The sequence below is a fragment of the Leucopleurus acutus genome, assembly GCF_964270905.1.
Source record: "Leucopleurus acutus genome assembly, chromosome: 7".
NCBI lineage: Eukaryota > Metazoa > Chordata > Mammalia > Artiodactyla > Delphinidae > Leucopleurus > Leucopleurus acutus.
This window is the reverse complement of record NC_139150.1, coordinates 12,716,101-12,737,342: the sequence shown is the minus strand read 5'-3', so window position 1 is coordinate 12,737,342 and position 21,242 is coordinate 12,716,101. Positions and strand designations below refer to the sequence as shown.

Sequence of the window (21,242 nt, the reverse complement as noted above, 5' to 3'; positions counted from 1 at the left end):
GGGGCCTGCAGAGAGTTTATCCCCTCTCCACATAACCACCTTTCAGGCTAAAAATGGTAATGCCATCCCCTGGGCTCTTTTATTCTCTTTCACTCTCTCCTCCCGGCAGAAGGTGTCCAGAACTACTACCTAATCAGGCTTCTGAGGACAGATCCCAGTCTCGATCCCTTACGGCACCTAAAGAAGTCATGATGTGCAGAAATACGACCTATCTGAGGCCTTGGCTGGTAGATTTGCACAAACAGACAAACATTCCCATCACTGGCAACCTCTTGTCATGTGTAGAGTCCAAGAACCCCAAGCCTGTGGAATGTCCCATTGTTTCTCTGAGTCTTGGTTTCCTTGCCTGTAAAATGGGGTAATGACTCGTACCCTGCCTACTTTGCATGCACCACTGGCCCTGAAACGACTCTGTGAGCTGCAGCGCACTGAACAGGTGTGGAGGTGACAATGGCAATGATAACCAGTAGAAGGGGAGGCTGACTGGGGAAGCCCCGTGAAGCAGGTGCTGCAGAGAGGTCCTCCCTGCCTGCCCTCCCCCGAGCTTACTTCCTCCATCACCCTTCCCGCCAGGGCATGGGGCCAAGTACTCGCGAAGGACACCAAGGCACATGCACGGCTCCAAAAGCCGGAAAGTAAATTAAAACGGCATGATGATTTGTAAAAGATGCCTTAAAGACAGGATGTTTCTGTGCCCAGCAACTGAGCCAGCAAGCAGGGCGGAGCTCTGTGAGCTGGATGCCGGGAACGGAGTTAAAGAAGGTCAGAAAGACCGGCAGAGTCAGGATCTGAACCCAGACCTCCTGCCCTGGCTCACTCCACTTCACCACAGCTGCCATTGAAATCACTTGACAGACAACTGTCGGGTGTGCCCATGTGGACGTGCCAGTCTACTCTAGGGAACAGCTATCCCCATAACGGCCCCACCCCCTCGTAAGGCCCCAGTCCGCTTACCCAGCTACCTAGCAGACAGTATACCTGGAGGGCTCATGACCCTGCATCACGTCCCCCCAAAGCTGCTACGTCCCCAGGGCTCCCTGGCACCCCCCAGTTGCTAAACCAGCCCCTTTCTTGACCCCTCCTTCACCCTCACCTCTCATATCCGACACATCCCCAAGTCCTATCCACCCATCCTCCTAAATGCCTCTTTTTTTTTTTTTTTGGCTGCATTGGGTCTTCGTTGCTGCACGCGGGCTTTCTCTAGTTGTGGCGAGCGGGGCTACTCTTTATTGCGGTGTGCGGGCTTCTCATTGCAGTGGCTTCTCTTGTTGCGGAGCACGGGCTCTAGGTGCGCAGGCTCAGTAGTTGTGGCTCGCAGGATCTAGAGCGCAGGCTCAGTAGTTGTGGTGCACGGGTTTAGTTGCTCCGCGGCATGTGGGATCTTCCCGGACCAGGGCTCAAACCCGTGTCCCCTGCATTGGCAGGCGGATTCTTAACCACTGTGCCACCAGGGAAGTCCCTAAATGCCTCTTGAATACAACATTTCTCTCCACCTACCACTGCCACCTAATCCACACAGCCACCATCTCTCTCACACCTCTTAGCTGCCTCCGCATCCTCCCTGGCAGTTTGGTTTTCACGCTGCAGCCAAAGTGATCTTTTGAAAACATAAATCTCATCATGTCACCCTGCTATTTAAAACTTTTCCATGGTTGGGATTAACAGATGCACACTACCATATATAAAATAGATAACAACAAGGATTTACTGTATAGCACAGGGAACTATATTCAGTGTCTTTGTAATAAACTATAATGGAAAAGAATCCAAGAAAAGGATATAGATATATACGTATACGTATATATAAGCGAATCACTTCGCTGTACCACTGAAACTAACACAATATTGTAAATCAACTACACTTCAATAAAAAAAAAAAGTTGTCCATTGCCTTTAGGATGAAAAGCAAAATGCCTGGACTAAGCCATTAGATCCTGCAGCCCCGGGCCCTGTCTCCTGACACCCTCCCTGCTTACGCACTATAATCTTGCCACCTGGGACTTCTTTGTTTTACCTGTAAATGTGTGGTACACCACACACACAGAAGAGTGTATAAAACAGGTGCATACATTTAAAGAATAATTCTCATACTTGTGCCTCCACCACCTGGGTTAACAGAACACAGCCAGGATCTCAACCGCCCACCTGTGCCCCTCGCCGCACCCTCTCTCCAGCCCCGTCCGGAAGTAAACATCTTAAACTCTCTGATCATTCTTCCTTGCTTTTGTAGGCTTACGTCTCTATGAAACAAAGTTTAGTTTTGCCTGTAGTGAGTTGGAACCACACTGTAGATATTCTTTCACGATTTGCTTCTTTTCCTCAACTTGAATATCAATGCACAGAGGTACATTATTGACGCATTTCCCATTGACATAGAGTCTTCCCGTGAGTGAATACCCAGGATTAGTGCATTTTTCTGTTGGTGGACAGTTAGATTGTCTCCAGCTTGTAGCTTGTATGAACAACCCGGCTGGAGTTCTTTCTGTGCTTTGAGAGCCCCGGGCTCCTCTGTCTTGCCTTCAGGCCCTCAGGGGACTCATTTTCTCTGCTGAGGCCTCTCTCACTGCCTCCGTCCTGCTCACCTTGCTGAGCTGGTGCTCCCACTGCACCCTGCACCCCACAGAGATGTACAGTCATCCCTGACCCAGCCCAGGACCCACACATAACAAGTCCATCCACGCGTGCGTGCACGAGTTCATGCATGCATGTGTTAGCAGCTTCTGGTGCTGCAGAGGCCTGGACAGTCTGGAGGAAGAAAGAGAGCCTCTCCAATCAAACGAAGGCTCCACGGCGACAGGGAGTGCACACACTGAGCAGCCAGCTCCCCGCTGATTCTCACGCTGTGATGTGAGCACCTAGCGGAGGATGAGCTTGGGGGCGGATCCTACCACTCTGAACCTTCAAATTCCACCTTCTTCCCCCCTCACATTAGCCTCTGTGATGAGAGCTGCAAAGGGCTCTTCTGCTGCTTAAAAAGTAAAGGGAAAAAATGGAAATTGAATAAAAAGGAAAGGAAAGAAAGCAGCTGGAGAATACTGCCCACCATTTGGTGCGATAACCAGGGGCTTTCAAGTGATTACTAAAACCAGCTTTGATTTTGAGCTTTCATTTCTTTTAATCTAGCAGATAATTAGAGGGAGATCAAATGCATCCTGACACTATGGAGAACAGTATGGAGGTTCCTTAAAAAACTACCATATGACCCAGCTATCCCGCTACTGGGCATATACCCTAAGAAAACCATAATTCAGAGAGAGTCATGTACCACAGTGTTCACTGCAGCTCTACTTGCAATAGCCAGGACATGGAAGCAACCTAAGTGTCCATCGACAGATGAATGGATAAAGAAGATGTGGCACATATATACAATGGAATATTACTCAGTCATAAAAGGAAACGAAATTGAGTTATTTGTAGTGAGGTGGATGGACATAGAGACTGTCATACAGAGTGAAGTAAGTCAGAAAGAGAAAAACAAATACCGTATGCTAACACATATATATGGAATCCAAAAAAAAAAAGGTTCTGAAGAACCTAGGGGCAGGACAGGAATAGAGACGCAGACATAGAGAATGGACTTGAGGACACAGGGAGGGGGAAGAGTAAGCTGGGACGAATTGAGAGAGTGGTATGGACATATATACACTACCAAATGTAAAATAGAGAGCTAGTGGGAAGCAGCTGCATAGCACAGGGAGATCAGCTCAGTGTTTTGTGTCCACCTAGAGGCGTGGGAGGGAGACACAAGAGGGCGGGGATGTGGGGATATATGTATACATATAGCTGATTCACTTTGCTGTACAGCAGAAACTAACACAACATTGTAAAGCAATTATACTCCAGTAAAGATGTTAAAAAAAAAATCCATCCTGGCAGGCAAAGATCAACCTGTCGCTGTTGGAGATCAATTCCCCCTTGCTTTACCACCTCCTCCTTCACACATTTTTTTCCTTAAAACAAAACAAACAAACAAAAAATCCTCCCCAGGTTACATATATTGTTTGACTTGTTTAAATACTACATTCATATTGGACATTTCCCACGACAGATACTCCCTTAGGAATAAGCAGCATTTTCTCTCCTTCCAAGTTAAGAACATCTCATTGCTTTGCAGATTTAAAAACATCCAACTGCAAACTCCCTTTTATGGATGAAGAAGCCAAAGTACAGAGAGGGGAGGAAACTCTGTACCACTTACAGCTGTAAGTGGCAGCACCAGGATTCACCCCAAAGCATTCGACTCCAGGGCCCCTACGCTCACCGTTCTGCTGTCCCTCCTGTGCATTAAAAACACATGTGCATCTCCAGTCCTGCTTCCTCATGGGCTCTCTCTAGCCTGAGACAGACTTCTAAATAGCACACAGAGCTTTAAGCACAAGATGCTGGAAATCAACTAAACATTCACCAATACGGAGGCAGAGTCCCAGCCATTGATGAAAATGATGTTTACAGAACTGTTAATAAGAAGGGGAAATTACTGTCGCATAAAATGGAGAAAAATAAAGACAGCGTACAAAAATTATACAGATCGTATGGCCTCAACTATAAAACAATATAGACAGCAGAAAACGATACCACTTTTATGAACTAAAAAGTTAATAATGATTAGCTCTGGGTGCTTGAATTTGAGGGAGATTTTTATTTCATGCTACACAGTTTTCAGTATTTTCCATTTTTTTCTACAATGAGCACATATCACTTTTATAATAAGAAAAAATTTAATAAGAAGCATGTAGCAGAGAAGCAGGATCTGTCCTCTCCAGCCCCAAGCGCCATTTTGGAAGCATGATTGGCGGTCCTCCCCCACCCTGCCTAACCCCCTGGCCCAGCTTCCTGCCTCCATCCTTCCTCCCCCAAGCTTATTTCTATCTTCCTCACTGAACCAAGCCCAAGCAAATGACGGCCCCACCTCCTTCAGGAAGGCTGCCTTGACCACTCCAGGCCAGCCACTAGTTGAATCATAGGAAACTGCCACTCTTGTAAGTCAAATTAAGAAAAAGATCGAATATCAGTAATTTCCTACGATTCCACCTCATCCTTGGCTCAGCCTGTCTTCTTCTGAACTTCTAGCATGTTCCCAGTCTGGGACTCACGACTGCATACGAATAATTTTCTGTCTGGTTCTGTTCTGTCTTGCGGCACGTATAGATCTTGCTTTAAGCTGGTGTTCTCTGCACACTGGCTTACATTTTATTCATTACAGTGTTGAAGATTACTGAATATGAATTGGCCACCTAGCTGGCCACAGAGCCCTCACAGGAGATGATCAATCACTCATAAGCACCCACTCGTGTTCGGTGATTGAAGCTAAAGGGATGAGTCCCTGCCTTAAAGTTTGGGCAAAGGCATGAACCCAACCCGATAAGGTAATGCCTTGTGTGCGCACGTCTCCTTAGTGCGCGAAATACCTTCTCATCCACTCTCTCAAGGCAAGAGCTAGACACACCTGGCTTTAAATCCCAGTCTGTTGCTTATAACTGGTGTGGTCTTGGGCCTGTCACTCAACCTCTCCAGGCCTCAGTATCCTCCTCTCAAAACAGAAGTAGTGATCGCACCTAGTGCATATGGCTGTTATGAGGACAAAATGGGGATAAAGGTAAACACCACTGTGCCATACACAGTAAGCGCTCAACAAACAGTCCCTTGTGAAAGGCAGAGCAGCTACTATCATTCCCTTTTCTTCTCTTGTTTTGTTTGTTTGAGGTTGTTTGCTTTTGTTTTTTTTTTTTTTTTCCGATGAGGAAACTGGGCTCAGGGAAGTATACTGACTTATCTGAGGCCCAGTAGAACTGGTATCAAAACCTTGATCCTAAGCCCAGACCGCAATGCCTCCTTCCAAAAAGCTAACAACGCCTCATTTAAAAGCACATGAACAGTTAAGGCTCACTGGAGCAACTCATGAGGAAATTTCCAAACACATTTGCTCTCCCATCACTACCTGGAATAACTCTGGAAGGGCCCACGCAGAATTCCACTCTGCCGTTTCCCCAAAATGCCGACTGACTGGCCATATGCTCACCTCAGTTCCCATCTGCTCTGCACCCTGGTGAGAGGGCGAACCGGCCTGCCTGCCGGCGGAGGGGCCCTGCTCCAGTGTAATGGTCCCTGAAACGACACTCTCACATCAGCTCAGGAAATCCGCCTTCCCCATAAGTCTAAGAAATGGTTCCTGCTCAACAAACTGCATGCAGAAGAGGCTTTTACTGGTTACTTCTGACTTAACGCTTAAACGTTTTCGAATGGAAGAGAGCTGTCTGGTTTTATTTCATGCACATAAAATAACGCGTGTACCATTAGTCACTTCCTGTCTGTTCTTACGTGAAAATGCACACATTTTTCTAGTTTGCTGACTGGCATCTGAAATGTGAAGCCTTTCCGGGTACGGCGGGTATGATGTATCCCAAAGCCGCGACACCCCAACCCCGGGCAAATCGCTTTAGCTCCATGGAGCCTCTAATGATAATAGGGCTGTTGGGTTCTTAACTTTTGGAAAATATGATGAAATTTCTGACCTTCTCTCCAGGAAAAATACACACAGACGTAAGATTTTGTGTCATTTCAGGGATCACAGACAGCCCGAAGGCCTTCATGTTTTCAACTCAGGTTGAAGACAAGCTTTCATTTACTCTAGGCCACCCACCTCTGGCCTCTGGGTCTTCATCTACGTCCCCATTGGCACCTTCTCTCCAATAATCTACGTCACGCACCTGTCTCACCAGCTGGCTCATCTCCTCACGTTTCCCCAACAGAGCCCCGTGCCTTTGTGTCCTCCACCAGGGCAATCCTTCCATCCATTTGCCTGTTCCAAATATTACTCATCCTTTAAACCTCAGGCCCACTGCCACTCCTCCTTGTCAGTTTTTTGGTTTTGTTTTTTTTAACTCTTCTTATCAGGGAATAATCTTTCCCTTGTTACTTTGTCTTTATGTCTAGGGCATCTTGTACTTTCTACCCCGTAGATATTATGTGTGGGTCTTGCCTCCATTACTGGCCTGTGAGCTAATTCACTTCTGTAGTCTTCTCCCTGGCACACAGTAAGTGCTCAATAAATGCTCTAAATAATCAGTGTCTGTAATGCTGGCATGGTGTAAAATGAAACCCAAATGAATATGCAAATATTCATCTCTCTGTGACCCAGACTCCTTCCTGATTTATGTGAAATCTTCAGAGGTGCCTGGGGTCAGGGTGTGCTCATCTGTAGCGTTTGGCCACAAAGAAATCATGAGGGGTCAGCAAAGCCCCAGAATTTCAACAAAATGTCAGCTGTGCACACGTGGATGGGCCATTCCATCCACGGGGTGGTCGGATGATTCTCCTGAAAGAATGCCTGTTTCCAGAAGAATACTCCAGAAAGTAAGAAAGATAATGTTCTACATTCACAAAGGCATGTTTAGTCTAGATAGTTTAGGAACCCCTCTTCTCTACCGTTGAGGGTATTTCACTCGGACATAACTGCCAATTTAAGGGGCAGAGATCTGGGCTTGGAGACCTCTAATTAATGTGTTTTTGATATTCTTCCTCAGGACAGGACAGAGTTACATTCCTTGGTCAAACTATAAGCCCCCCAGCGGTGAAACCGAACCACTGGGAGATTTCCTGATCTCTGTTCTCTTAGAATGTTTTGCCTTTATCCTAGATTCTATGTAGAATCAATCTAATTTGAGGATTCACCTAATGTACTGGTTCTGAACATGGCACAAGATCCAAGGGATACACTTGGAGTCAAGGTCAGAGTGAAGCCTGAGCTCCCAGTGAAGCCTTCAGAGGACAAATGTCTCTGAATTAGGGCCAAAGCTGTCCCAGCAGGCCGACTCCATCCTTCACATAAACCTGGTTGTCATGGCGGTAGGAGGGAAGGGAAACTGGGAGAGGACCATGGACTGGTGCTGTGGGAAAAGGGGCTTCTGTGCGCTACGTAAGTCATGTTCCAAGTGTACACTTTTGAATAAGAGGCAAGCAGTCTAGCGCCCAGCTCCCAGGCACTGCGGGGCATCCAGAAAATCCTCTCAGATTACTCCAAGCCTGTCCCTGGCTTTATTTATATTACTCCGGGTCCTAAAGGGTTATGATTCCTGAGAAAGGAAGGTGGTTACCAGAAACATCTACAGGAAGAGGAGCAAAATACTAGTAAAATGGCTCCCCCGGGGGTAAACCGACCTTCCAAAAACTAATCAATTGATGGAATAATCACCTCATTTTTAAAATAACTGAGGAATGCAATTTATTCATTCTGCTTCTGATAGAAGTGTTTACAAAGAAAGGCTTGGTTTCCCCAAATACCTTGAGAATAGAGGAAATTTTCCGTTGATTTCCCTGATTTCCTCCTTCAGTAAATGACCCACCTTCTTCATTTTAGTTTTGTCTTGTACGATTCAGACGGACAGAATCATTACGTACACAACTCAGATAGGCTGCTTCAGGAGCTGGTGACTTATGTTTCACCATCAGCGTTAACTTTAAAGCAGCCTGATGGACCACATGGTGACCCTAAGAACTAGCATTTGTCTAGTCCTCTCAGATGTCCTGAGGGTCTCTCATATGTGTCATTTCACATGATGCCCGTGACAGTCCAGCCAAGGAGATCCCTTGATCCCCATTTCAAAGATGAGATCAGAGAATAAAGTGACTTGGCCAAGCTCATAGTGCAATGATCAGAGATGAAGGACTTCAACCCAGACCTGGCCGATGCCAAGTCCAGTGCCTTGTCAGGACACACGCTTCTCCTCTGCCTGGGATGCTTGGGAGGGACGTTCTTGAACCAGAGAGCTGACTGGCATGATGGTTTCTAAGGTCCCTTCCAATACTAACAGTCTGTGCTTCTATCAATAAAATGAGGGGGTTGGATTAAACCAGAGGTTTTAGAAACTTCTTGTAGCAGAAAAGATCCTTTCCTCTCAAAGGAAATCTCTAGAATGCCAAAACATAACATAGGTCATCCCAGCTCCCCTCTGGTTGAAAAAGAAATGACTTCCACCCAAATGTCCATCAAGTGACAAATGGATAATAAAATGTGGTATATCCATAGAATGGAATATTAGTTGGCCATTAAAAAGGAACAAACTATTGATACATGCTACTATCCCATGGGTGAACCTCAAAAACATGGTAAGTGAAAGAAGACAGACACAAAAAACTCCATTTACATGAAGAATCCAGGATATGGAAATCCAGAGACAGAAAGCAGGCTGGTGGAGGCGGGGATGGGGAATGATTGCTTAATGGATACAGGGTTTCCTTTTGGGGTAACAAAACATTTTGGAGCTAGAAAGCGGTGATGGTTGCACAACATTATGAATGTACTAGATGCCACTTTTATATGGCTAATTTTATACTGTGTGAATTTCACCTCCATATGCGTGTGTAGAGATAGATGATGGTTCTAGAATCCTCCCCTTTTAGCCTCCCCCTTCCCCTGTCCCTGCAGTGCCTCCAAAGAACCCTAGTATGTAAATCAATAGAGTCACCAGATATTACAAAAAGTCATCAGAGTTCAAAACAGCTCTCATATGACAGCTATTTTATTCCTTCAGGGGCCAAATGTATTTTCTCTTAACCCAACAAATAAATTTGCCTGGGCCGGTGACATCATGCTACTTGGAAACAAAACTTTCCACTGGCAGCCAGCTCCACTGTCAAGTCTAGTCCACAGTGATCTAACAGCTTTGGTTTTAGGATATGTCATTGGTTTTAAACTCGAAAGTCTGCTTTAAGTATACCAGAAAAGATCATGGCAACCAAGCATTATTACCTTTTGTTTGTTCAGATTCTAGTAGATAATTTTATTGTTGAGCAGTAAACCAAGCGTTATTAAGTCCCTACTATATAGTAAAAGTCTTTCACATTGTTTCATTTAAATGTCATTATTTCCATTTTATAGAAAAGGATACTGGGGCTCAGAATAGCTCTGTACGTCCGCAAGGTCAGGATTTGAATCTCAGTCTCTTCAGCTCAAGAGAAAGTCCTATCAACTATGGCAAGATGGGTCTCAGCAGGGTTGCGAGTTCCTCTCACCATGGAAGGCATGAGGACTGCTTTCAGTCCCACCAAAGAACTGACCCCAGCCTACCTGCCCTTCCGGGGGTGTGAAGATGCATGACACACGGACACACGTGTCTGGTGCCCTTCCAAGGCCCCCCTCTGCACCTTCCCCGAGCAGTTCAGAGATATGAGGAGTTCAGGACATCTATCGACCTTTTTTCTTTAGTCTGTGCAGGAAAAGTGAAAGCCCACTTCAACAGTCTTGCCGACAAAGCGTACTCAGGAAAGAACTGATGAAGGACACAACAGACCCTCTTTTGCTAAGGAGTTGAAGGGGAAGGCTAGGATACCATTTGTTTATAACTGTTTACGTTGGATCCTATTCAAACACAAGAAACTCCAGCTTCTAAAGTTAACTGCCAGCCTAGAAGTCCATGTGACATCACTTCCTGCAGTTGGAGTGACCTGGACCCAGACTGGAACACACAATTCAGCACTACAACACTGTGTATTATCTGTGGGCACAAATATGGTACTTTTCCAAGTTAGACTGAAACATTTCTACATAAAAGAGTTGAGAATAATTTCAGCCTTTTTGTATGGTAAAGCTATTAAAATGATAATAATAATTCTTTACATAAAAATTCACTTTACAGATTACAAAATTCTTTCATGGACAATCATTGCTGGGTTTTTTTTTTTAAAAAAAATGGTATAATTAAGGAAAAATATCAGTAAATGACATTTAGCTATTAACGTACACCCTCCTATTGTAGGTAAGGAAAGGATGAGGTGGAAGCGTTTTTCTATTAAAATTGAAGTCAGGTTCTTGAAGCTCTAACTGTTCCTGATTACCAATAAAAAACAAACAAAGTCGATGCTTTTTAAATTAAAAATGAGGTGCTGCTACTTATGACTTGATAAGTCGTCCAATGCCTTTCCCATCCTTCCCAATGGTCCTGGGTCCATTTAAATTGCTTTTAAATTTTAGATCTGCAGCTCATATGGATCATACCGAATGCCAGGTGTTGGTGAAGAAAAACAACCAGAACCAGATAAAGAAAGTTAATCATGTGTTGAGGCCATCTAGTGTGAAAAATACAGTAGTACCCTTACCTCTCTTCCTGGTTTTGGTGGCAGAGGTTAAGAAAGCTCAGGCCACACAATGGCCTTTGAACTTGTTCCCACCAAAGGAATCAGAAGGCTCATGTGTCAAGGTCATCATTAAAAGTATGCCCCTGGGCCACACTGGCGTGGAAAGCCACCAAAATCTCCCCGCAGTGCCATACGGTCTCTCACGACCTAACCTCTACTGGTGAGATCAATAACCATTAGAGAGTAGATTTTTGAGAAATGAGTTATATCACAACGAACCTGACCAAACTGCAATGATTCCACTGCTTTTCCTTGGGGATGGCTAAAAACAGCAGCTGCATGCGTGTATGCGTAGACCCATTACCCAGCTGCCATGGGCTGCTCGGAGGATTCTGCAGACCTGACATGCCACCACTTTGAAGCCCTAGTCGGTGGAGGCAGGATCGGCCCACGTGAATGACAGGTGAGCGTTCTCACCGAGTCTTGCTGGCAATGGATCTGTGCCTCACACAGCGAAGAAGGCGCTGGAAGAGAACTGGGCCGGGCAGGCACCATCCAGCCTGACTCAGAATATGCCAAATGCTCCTTTCGAGTGACGTTTCCTGTAGGGCGGTGGCCTCAACCTTGGCCGCATGGTAGAATCACCTAGGGAACCTCAACTATTTCTGTGGCCAGGCCTGCAGCCCAGGCTAATTAAAAGCATCTCTAGATGTGTGGGTGCTTGCACTGGTATTTATGAAAGCTCTCCAGATGGTTCTAATGTGCGGCCAAGGGGAGAAGCGCTACTGCAGGGTGATTCGAACAATATGTGGGCTTGAGCCCAGCTGGTGAGGGGCTGCAGTAGAGGAACCTGCAAAACACCACTTGCTTAGGGAAGTCAGCGTTCCTCACATTCGCGAACCATAGCTGACAAGTGCTTTACTTGTCTGGGAGCGTTTGAGTCAATCTGATATGTCGGGGGTACCAGGAGCGCTGTTGGGATTGCTTGTCTTTGATTTTTCTGCCTAAAAGAGGCACAATGATATTCACTCAACACTTACTTTGTGAAAGCCAGGAATCTGGTAACAAAACAATGCAAACAAAATACCCAAGTGAAATGTCATTCATTTCAGGGGTGATTCCATGGAGGGAGGGGCAGGGCACATACTCCCATCAATATCCCAGTGTAACATCCACTGGGTGGGTAGGATGGAGAAGAATTATAACTGTTGTAAATATTACAGAACTGCCACAAGTTCAATAATTGGTTCTGCAGGTTTTGAAACAAAAAGCTTATACTGCAAGAATGCAAACATCATGAAGAAAATTAAAAGGAAGCGACCCTTACCACGTCCAAGTTACCTGTGGCCCTCTCCTCCGGCATTTTGTACTCTCTCCCTGTGCTTGAGGATTTCACAGAGAAGCACCAGGTGGGCAATGGTGAGTGAGGGGAGATGCTATCACTGGGGGAGAGTGGGTTTTTAGCGAAGACTTTCCAGACTCAGATAACCGTCGGCTAGAAATTCATCCACTGAACCCCAAGTGTTGGATTCATGTTGTAGGTCTCCATCACCTGACTTCGAGTCACTATATCTGGAGGCTGATACTCATAGATGAAACTATGATTTATTAGACTGCTTAAGGTATAAACCTCACTCCCAATGTTAACATGTTTTAAGAACTTAACTTACCTGCTTAGGACGCAGGAAGCAGAGTTGATAGAAATAAATGATATAAAAAATACTTACTGGCTCTCTCTTTTCTTCTTAAATGGGTCCATGAGACGCAGTGTGTCTCTGATGACAGCCACTTTCACTTCTTCATCGACAGGGCTGGGGACATTCTCAAACACCCCTGGAGAGAGCTTGAAGGGTAAGGATTCCATGTTACGGTGGAGAGAGTGATTCAGCACCAAGTGACCACCAGCACAAGCCCCAGTGGTTGTACTGTTAGAATTCTCTAAAGGCCCCCTTTAGTCTACCTGAAAAATGTCAGTTTCCTTTTCCAAATCAACAAAATACATGAAGGGGGGCGACAGCACTATGTGTTTCTCATTATCAAAATGATGCGCGCTCGTTGTAGAAAAACCGGAAAGACGGCAGAGAGGAAGAAAATTAAAAGAATCCATATAGTCCCCACAAAACCCAGTATTAATCGTTGGTGTATTTCTTTCCAGTCTTTTTTATGCATTCTTAAGTGGTGGGGGCAACGGGGAGGGAGAAAAAGATAACCACTGTTAAATGTACTGTTTATCTTAGTGATTCAAGCATGTCGACATGGCTAAATCATATTCGTAGAATTTCAATTAGTTCATCTCCTGAGGCTAACTAATTAGTTCATGTCAAAACTGATGGAAAGGCTCAGCTACTTCTACATGTGCAGATCGTAAGAAGTGGAGAATGGCATGCTGGGAAGTTACCATAGGTCGGGTGGAGCTTATATTAATAGAGGATGTTCAGAGCTCAACAAAACTGAAATCATGTAGGCCTGAACAGAACTTTGCTGGGCAAATCTGAGAATGTCGAATCTCATTTAGCCAAGGGAGCAACAGGAGAGTGGGAACATTCGGTTGGATGGTAATATATTCAACGAGATACTCAAAATACTCACTTCTTGTTCGTGTTCGATTCTCATGCTGGGGTTTGCATTTACTTCAAGTAGTATAGGCTTCAGATTTTTCATGAGAAGAATGTCAAAGCCTAAAATCTGGGGCAGTATAAACATAATTCAGAATTACTCCCTTTAGCTGCAGTGTCTTTGCAGGAATCGAGTATGGTATTAGGGGAATCAAGGTGAAAATGAATTCCAACCCCACCCCCAGCCTGGGCCTTGACCCTGGCTTCTCTTGTCCACAGGCCCTCTTCCTCTGGATGTACTTGTCAGGCCAAATGGACAGCAGAAAATTTTATAGGGGCCTTGGTAATGGGATGAGGTCCCATGGTTCACTTCAGCACCATCGGTGTCATCTGAAGTGCGTGGTAAGATGATGACCTCTTTCTTCTTTAACAGGTTTTTTATTATGTTAAGGATCAGTGGTAGTCCATCAATTTCTCCCTCTCCTTCTGTTCTCCTCTATTACGTTGCTTCTTAGCTAGATCTCTACAAAACCCAAGGCTATCTTTCTTAACCTCGGGTATATATCAGCATCACTTAAGGACCCCTTTCAAAACCACTGCCCGCCCCCAGCCCACACCTATGAGTCAGAAACTTCCAGAGTGGAACGCAGGCAAATGTATTTTAAATAACAAATCCCCTGGGTAATTCTGATAGACCCTCCTAAGAGGAAGGGAATATTTATTAGGCGCCCACCAGGCACCAATTATGATAAAATGCACCAATTATTCAGAATCACGTTTAATCCTCATGCCTGCGTATTTGAAGAAGGGATCGTGCTCTCCATTTCACAGAACCAGAAACTGAGTCTCGGAGAGGCCAGCGGATTTCCTGAGACTGCCTCTCTAGTAAATCACAGAGCTGGACTTCACACCCAAGCAGAACTGGCTACATAGTTTGTGGGACCCGGTGCAAGATGAAAATGCAGGGTCTGTTGTTCAAAAAGTATTAACAATTTCATGACGGTGAAACAGAGCATTAAACCAAGCGTGGAGGCCTTTGGAGTGTGGGACGCTGAGTGCACAGCCCACACGCCCATGCGGCCAGCCTGCACCCAAGGCTAAGTCCAGCATCACTGGCCAGCCGCCTGCTGCTGCCTCAGGTGAGGCTTTGTCTTCTGGCCTCTTTCAGTTCCTCACAGGCCCCACGATCAGGGTAAGCCACCCTGGGCATCTCATTGCCGCTGCTTGAAACAACCCTTTATCGAGATAACATCTCCGCCCTTGAGACTGCAGGTACTAATTGGATTCAGACGGACTCTAAGGACACCAGCTTCTTGGGAGGACTCTCATGATGTCTCTAGGAGGTGATAAGGTAGAAAGCTCCCAAAGTTCCCAAAACTAACGTGGAGAATAAAGGAAAGAAAAAAGATACAGCTGCATCTCCTCCTCTGTGGATTCAAGAAGAAAAGATGAGGGAAAATCCATTTACTTGTCTATACAGAATATGCACTAGTTACATGATAATTATTAAACTGTAGCTTCATCCTTATTAACGAAATCAGAGCCCGGATGACCATTTCGGGGGGGCGGGGGCGTAATTCAAGATGAGGTTAGTCTTCAGTAAAGGGCAATAAGGATGAAAAGTTGGGAAAAGTCATCCTCACTCTATTTTTCTTTCCCTGGTCATAAGAAGAAAGGAATGGAAATGCAGTAGAAAATGTTACATGTATTATAGATCCGCTTAATAATATATGACAAGTGGATATGAGTGATGAGGCCTTTAAGAGACTCTGGTGACATCATCAGTCTAACTTCAGACCTGGCCTGAGACACGTGATGCTGATGAGGCTACAGAGAATGGAGGGCTGCAGTTCATCATCCTGAGTCATAGACGCTTACTTTCCGCTACATTAGAAGTTTGGACTTGTACTTTCTCAGCCTGGGGGACTCTTCTCAGCTCAGTGCACAGTGGTTTTATGCATTCACAGCTATAGGGAAGCTGGAGAAGGGGAGTGGCAAAACCTTATCAGCCACAGGGACCTGCACACAGCAGTAGCATCATATTTTCCAGAACCTAAACTTTGGTGCAGGTAGTTGAACGTGTTGGGTCTTGTACAGGAATGCTTTGGAGCCAGATTTGGGCTTCAATCCCAGCTTGGTCTCTCACACTAGCTGGACAGTTCTAAGCCCCAGTTTCCTCATCTATAAAATGGGAATAGGAATAGTACTTACCTTAGTTCATTCATTTGTAAAATACTGACTGCCTCCTATGTCCCAGAAACTATTCTAGCTTCTGGAAATAAAGGAGTGGACTGGACATAGTCCCTGCCCTTATGGAGCTTACACTCTAGTTGGGGAGACAGGAGCAAATAAATTTAATGTGATGTAAAATGTCTTGCACAGTACCTGACGCATAGTAAGTATTTAATGCAAGTCATCTTTATATTTTTTCACAAGTTCAAGGAAATGTGGAGCACCAATGGATCTCAAGAAGCAGAATCACAGAACCAGGAGGAGGGGTGCTATCATCATAAGATCCCAGAATGTCAGAGCTGGTGGAAAATCAGGAATTTATTTGGTTCAGAGTTTTTCAAAATGAGGTCCTTTTTTGGGAAGCACTGGGGAGGCTGGCTCATACCAACTTTTACCTTTTTTTACATCCTGGGGTTCCCAGGGGAAAAACATATATATATATATATATATATATATATATATATATATATATATATATTTTAAAAACTACTAAGTTAGTCTAGCACCCAATTTGCAGACTAGAAACCTGCAGCTTAGAAATGGGAAAACCTCTCTCCAGTTTGGTGGCAGAGTAGGAAATGTCAAATGGAGAAAGAGAACTTTTCGATTATGTGATACTCTCCACCCCTCCAAGTAATTCAGTCAGCAATTATGTGTTGCTACTTGAGGGGTGCCCTGGGGATCTAAAGATATCTGTCCTTCATCCCTTACCTCTAGAGGCTCCCAAAGCAAGTTGGGGAGAAAAGGCCCTGAGCCATTAATTGTAAACTCGTGCAAAGGCTCCAAACTACATTTCAATGAGAGGGGATTCCCTCCTGAGCCCCAGAACTACATATCCATCTGCACCCAGAGTATTCCCAGCTGGGAGGTCCCAGACTCCTCAAATTCCATATCCAAAACATATCCAAACTCACTATCTGTGGTCAGCAGCTTCTAAGATGGTCCCAATGATACCATCTCCTGGTATTCATACCCTTATGTAATCCCCTCTCTCTAGAGTGTGGGCTGCACTTAGTGACTTGTTTCTAACAAACAAAATAGGGCAGAAATGATGGCATATCACTTCCAGTATTAGGTTATGAAAAGACTGTGGCTTGCATCTTGGGATGCATTCTCTTATTCTCTCATTTGCTCACTCTGAGGGAAGCCAGCTGCCATGTTGTAACCTGTCCTATGGAGAGGCTGAGATGGCAAGGAACTAATGTCCCAGCCAACAGCCATGTGAGTGAGCTGGGGAGGGGATCTTTCTCCAGTAGCCTTGACATGACTGCAGTCTGGACAACATCATAACTGTAGCCTGTGAGGGACTTTGTGCCAGCAGCAGTCAGCCAACATTTCTCCTTCCTCCTTTACACCTAGCTGCTCACCAACTCTGTACATTCTACCTTCTAAAGAGATTTCGAGATCTGGCCCATCCCTTGTTGCTCCTAGTCTAGATCAAGCCTGCACCATCTTTCACCTGGACTACTTTAATACCTTCCCCATCAGTTTCCCTGCTCTCAAACTCGCCCCTCTAATTGACCTGGCACAAGGGGATGCCAGAGTAATTTTTATAAAGGCAAATAAAATATTAGCACTCATCTGCCTAAAAATCCCTGCTTACAGAAGGAAGTCCAAGTTCCAGAACATGTCCTGCAAATTCCTCTATGACCAGAGTCTGTCTCAGACTCTAGCTTTATTTTCTCGCACTCACTGCTGCACATCTTGGGCTCTAATTGTGCTAAACTATTGGTAGCTCTAGGATGCTTTACTGCTCTCTTTGTGCTCTTCTACTTAAAAGACAACTTTATTTATCAAATATTTACTGAGCACCTACCAAACCCTAGGTACTATTCTAGGCACTGGGGATCAAACAGCAAATAAGACAAGGTATGTTTTAACTCCTGCCCTCTTAGAGCTTACATTCTAGGAGAGAGACCACAAGCAAGTGAATAATTAAAACAACGTAAGAACATAGAGTGTGATACAGTGGATGGAGGGGAGAGTCTGGTGGTCAGGGAAGGGCTTTCTAAGAAGGTGACATTTGTCATCCCATTTTCTTCCGGTTTGCACAGTTTCTGATGAGAACTTGTTGGTTATTCTTTGTTCCTCTAAACATAATTTGTCTCTCTAGCTGCTTTGAAGATTTTCTTATCATCACTGATTTGATTATGATAAGCCTTGGTGTGTGTGTGCACATGTTTGTGTGTGTGGCCATTTCTTCAAATAGTCTCCTGTATCTTCCTTGTCTCTTCTGCTCAGGGAACTCCAATTACACATATGTTAGACCATCGATATTGTACCATAGGTAACTCAGGGTCTGGTCATTTATTTTTCCTGTCACTTTGCTCTCTCTGTTTCATTTTGAATAAGTTCTATTGCTATGTCTTCAAGTTCACCGATCATTTCTTCTACAGAATCTAATCTGCTATTAATCCTGTCCAGTGAAATTTTCATTACAGATATTTTCTTCCACTTGGTTCCTAGAAGTTCCATTTGGTTCTTTTTTAATAGCTCCATTTCTCTCTACATTAAGCTCATATTTTCCTTTAAATTTTTGTACATAGTTGTAATAGCTGTTTTAACATCTTTTTCCTACTAGTTTCATTATTTCTAATATTTATGGGTCTGTTTCTATTGATTTTCTCTTTAGGTGTGGGTTGCCTTTTCCTGCCTTGTGGAATATCTAGTGGGTTTTTATTGGAAGCTGGACATTTAATGCTCAGTGTCTGGATTTTGCCTTCTTTTAAAAAGGGCTAGGTTTTTAGACAGTCAATTATTTGCAGATTATTTTGATACCTTCAAGGCCTATTATTCAAGCTTTACTAGGTTGGGCCTAGAGTAACCTTCATTCCAGGGAAGCTTCAGTCCATTAAGGCAGAACTTCTCTGGAGTCTCCATTGAATGTGTCCAATAACCACCAAGCACTCTCCACCCTGACTTTGGAGCTTGAACATCTCCCTGCTCTGTGTGAGCTCTGTAAGTAGTTCAGCTTCTCAGTTCCCTGGTCATTCTTTGCGCAGCTTTGTGGATTAACCTTCCACATATGAATGGCCCAGCACTTGGCAAAGATGCACAGGGATCCCACGCAGGTTCCTGGAGCTCTTTTCCTGGTGGGGTCCCTACCGTTCAGAATTCTGCCCACAGAATCCTAACCACCTCGGCATTCCTGAACTTTGATCTCCGTTTCCTCAATTCACGGATATCACAAGGCTCTGTTTAGGTGCCCCCCACCTTGCCCATCTTCTGGAGATTGCCTCCAGACAGAAAGCTGAGGCAACCGTAGACACATCTTGGCTTTTTCCCCCCTTTCCTCGGGGATCACAATGCATAACTAAGTGTTGTCCAAAATCTGAAAACACTTATTTCATGCATTTTGTGTGTTATTCTAGTTGTTTTCTAAAGAAGGCTAAGTCCAGTCTTTGTTACTCCATCATGACCAGAAGCAAAAGACTTGGCAGGTGACGTATGAACAGGGACTGAATGAAGTGAGCAAATGAGTTATTTGAAGAGCTGAGCAAGAGCCTTCCAGGCAGGAGGAATGGCAAGAACAAAGGCCACTTCTGATAAACAGCAAGGAGTGAGCAAGAGGGAGATAGGAGATGAGGTCAGATAGAATGACAGGGGACATATCATGCAGCATCTTGTAGGCCATGGTAAGGAGCCAGGATTTTAAGTGCAATGAGAAAGCCACTGGAGAGTTTACACAGGGAAGTAATTTGATCTGACATGTTTTAAAAGAATGACTTTGGCTACAGTGAGAAAAATAGGCTACAAGCAGCAAGGGTGGGAAAAGGAACACCAATTAGGAGGCTACTGCAGTGATCCAAGTACAAGGTGATGGCTGTCTAGACTGGGATGGCAGCAGGGGAGTTGGTTAGAAGTGGTTACATTTAGGATGCATTTTAAAGTATACCTGCAGGAGTTGCTTATGGATTAAATGTGGGAAGGAGGAGAAAAGAAGAAATATTTAAAAAACTGGGGGGCCGGGGGGGGGCAGGGTTTAGTCTGAGTAACTGAATGCTATTCCTTTACTGAAATAGGAAAGACAGTGGGAGAGTAAGTTTGGAAGGGAAATCAAGAGTTTGATTTTGGACATGTCAAGTGTGAGATGCCCACCAGAAATCCAAGTAGAAAAGTAACGTGGGCAGTTGGATAGACCAGTGTGGAACTCAAGCAGAAGTCAAGACAGGAGATACAAATACAGGAGTGACCAGCACATAGCTGGTACTTAAAGCCGTGGGGCTAGAAGAGATCATTTAGAGAGCGATTGTAGACACGAGGAGAGGAGCTGGGATCGCCATCACTGGCAGGCGCAGAAGAAGGGGCTGAGGAGCCGCAGCTGAGAGAGGAGGGACACCAGGAGGGTGTGGTGTCACTCACTGTTCTCTGCTTGGCAAATTCTCTCCACGCCTTAAGCTCCAGCTTGAGCATCTCCTCTCTGGGAAGCCTTCCTTGACTGGGTTAACTGGCAAAGTTAACTGCTCCCTTTTCTGTGCTCTCCCTGCATCCTGTACCTGCCCCCTTACAGCATTTATTACTCCCACGTGGCAGTCTCCCCACTACACAGTGCACCTCTTGGGGACAGACTGAATCTTATCCAGAACCACATGGCCCACAGCTAGCTCAGGGCTTGTCTCAGTGGGTCACCAGCAAATGCGGCTAGAAGAAGAAAAAAGCTTAAATGTCAGAAGTGGTCAAGGAAGGCTTTACAGAGAAGGTGGGATTTGAGCACCATCTTGTCAGCACTGAATCTCAAAAAGGAGGGAGAAGAGGAGAGAGCGTGGCAGCCAAGACAGAACAAACAGGCAGAACTGGGGGAAACACCAATGACGTCCAGGAGACGGGAATCATTTTGTTCGGTGCGTTCGCGGGGCTCAGGGAGGACGGGGAAGCGAGGCTGGGGCCGGGCTGGGAGGCAACCACTGCCAGGACTTGTTTCTCAAACTGTGGTCCTTGGAATACCGGCGTTCCATTAAGTTGGAGATGTGAATATTTCATGGTTTCCCCGTAAGTTCAAGGCATTTCTTCACAGACCAGCTTGAGAACGATTGTTGTTACAGATAACAAACAATGTAATAATATCATCATTCATTAAGGGATTCCTACCTGCTGGAATTCCACACAGCTTTCTCTCATTCAGTCTCACAACAACTGTGAGGCCGGTCCAAATACAATATTATCTCTCTTTGCAGATAAGGAAACTGAGGCAGAGAAAGGTTAACGTGCCAAGCTCTCCAGCTAGAGTTGCTGGAAGGAGGAGCTGGGGTTAGCTCAAGCCCAGGACATCCGAGAATGAAACCCGAGCCGGAGCGTGAGCCCCAGGCTGCTCCTTTGCCTCCTTCCCGTGGGGTGTCTGGGGCTGACGGGGAGGGAGGAGATCAAAAGCGCAAAGAAGGAAAA

At 45.1% G+C, this 21,242-nt stretch overlaps 1 protein-coding gene across 2 annotated transcripts in view; it reads right to left on the bottom strand.

Annotated features, from left to right (window-relative positions):
* TTLL11 (tubulin tyrosine ligase like 11) overlaps positions 1-21,242 on the bottom strand; it is a gene marked incomplete at its 3' end in the record, with an annotated part of 247,285 nt that overhangs the window by 123,927 nt on the left and 102,116 nt on the right. For both annotated transcript variants that reach the window (XM_082843642.1, XM_082843641.1), the window contains 2 exons: positions 13,663-13,758; positions 12,801-12,916 (listed from right to left, as the gene is read on the bottom strand). In XM_082843642.1, the coding sequence (XP_082699768.1) occupies positions 12,801-12,916; positions 13,663-13,758 (212 nt within the window). The remainder of the gene's footprint in view (positions 1-12,800; positions 12,917-13,662; positions 13,759-21,242) is intronic.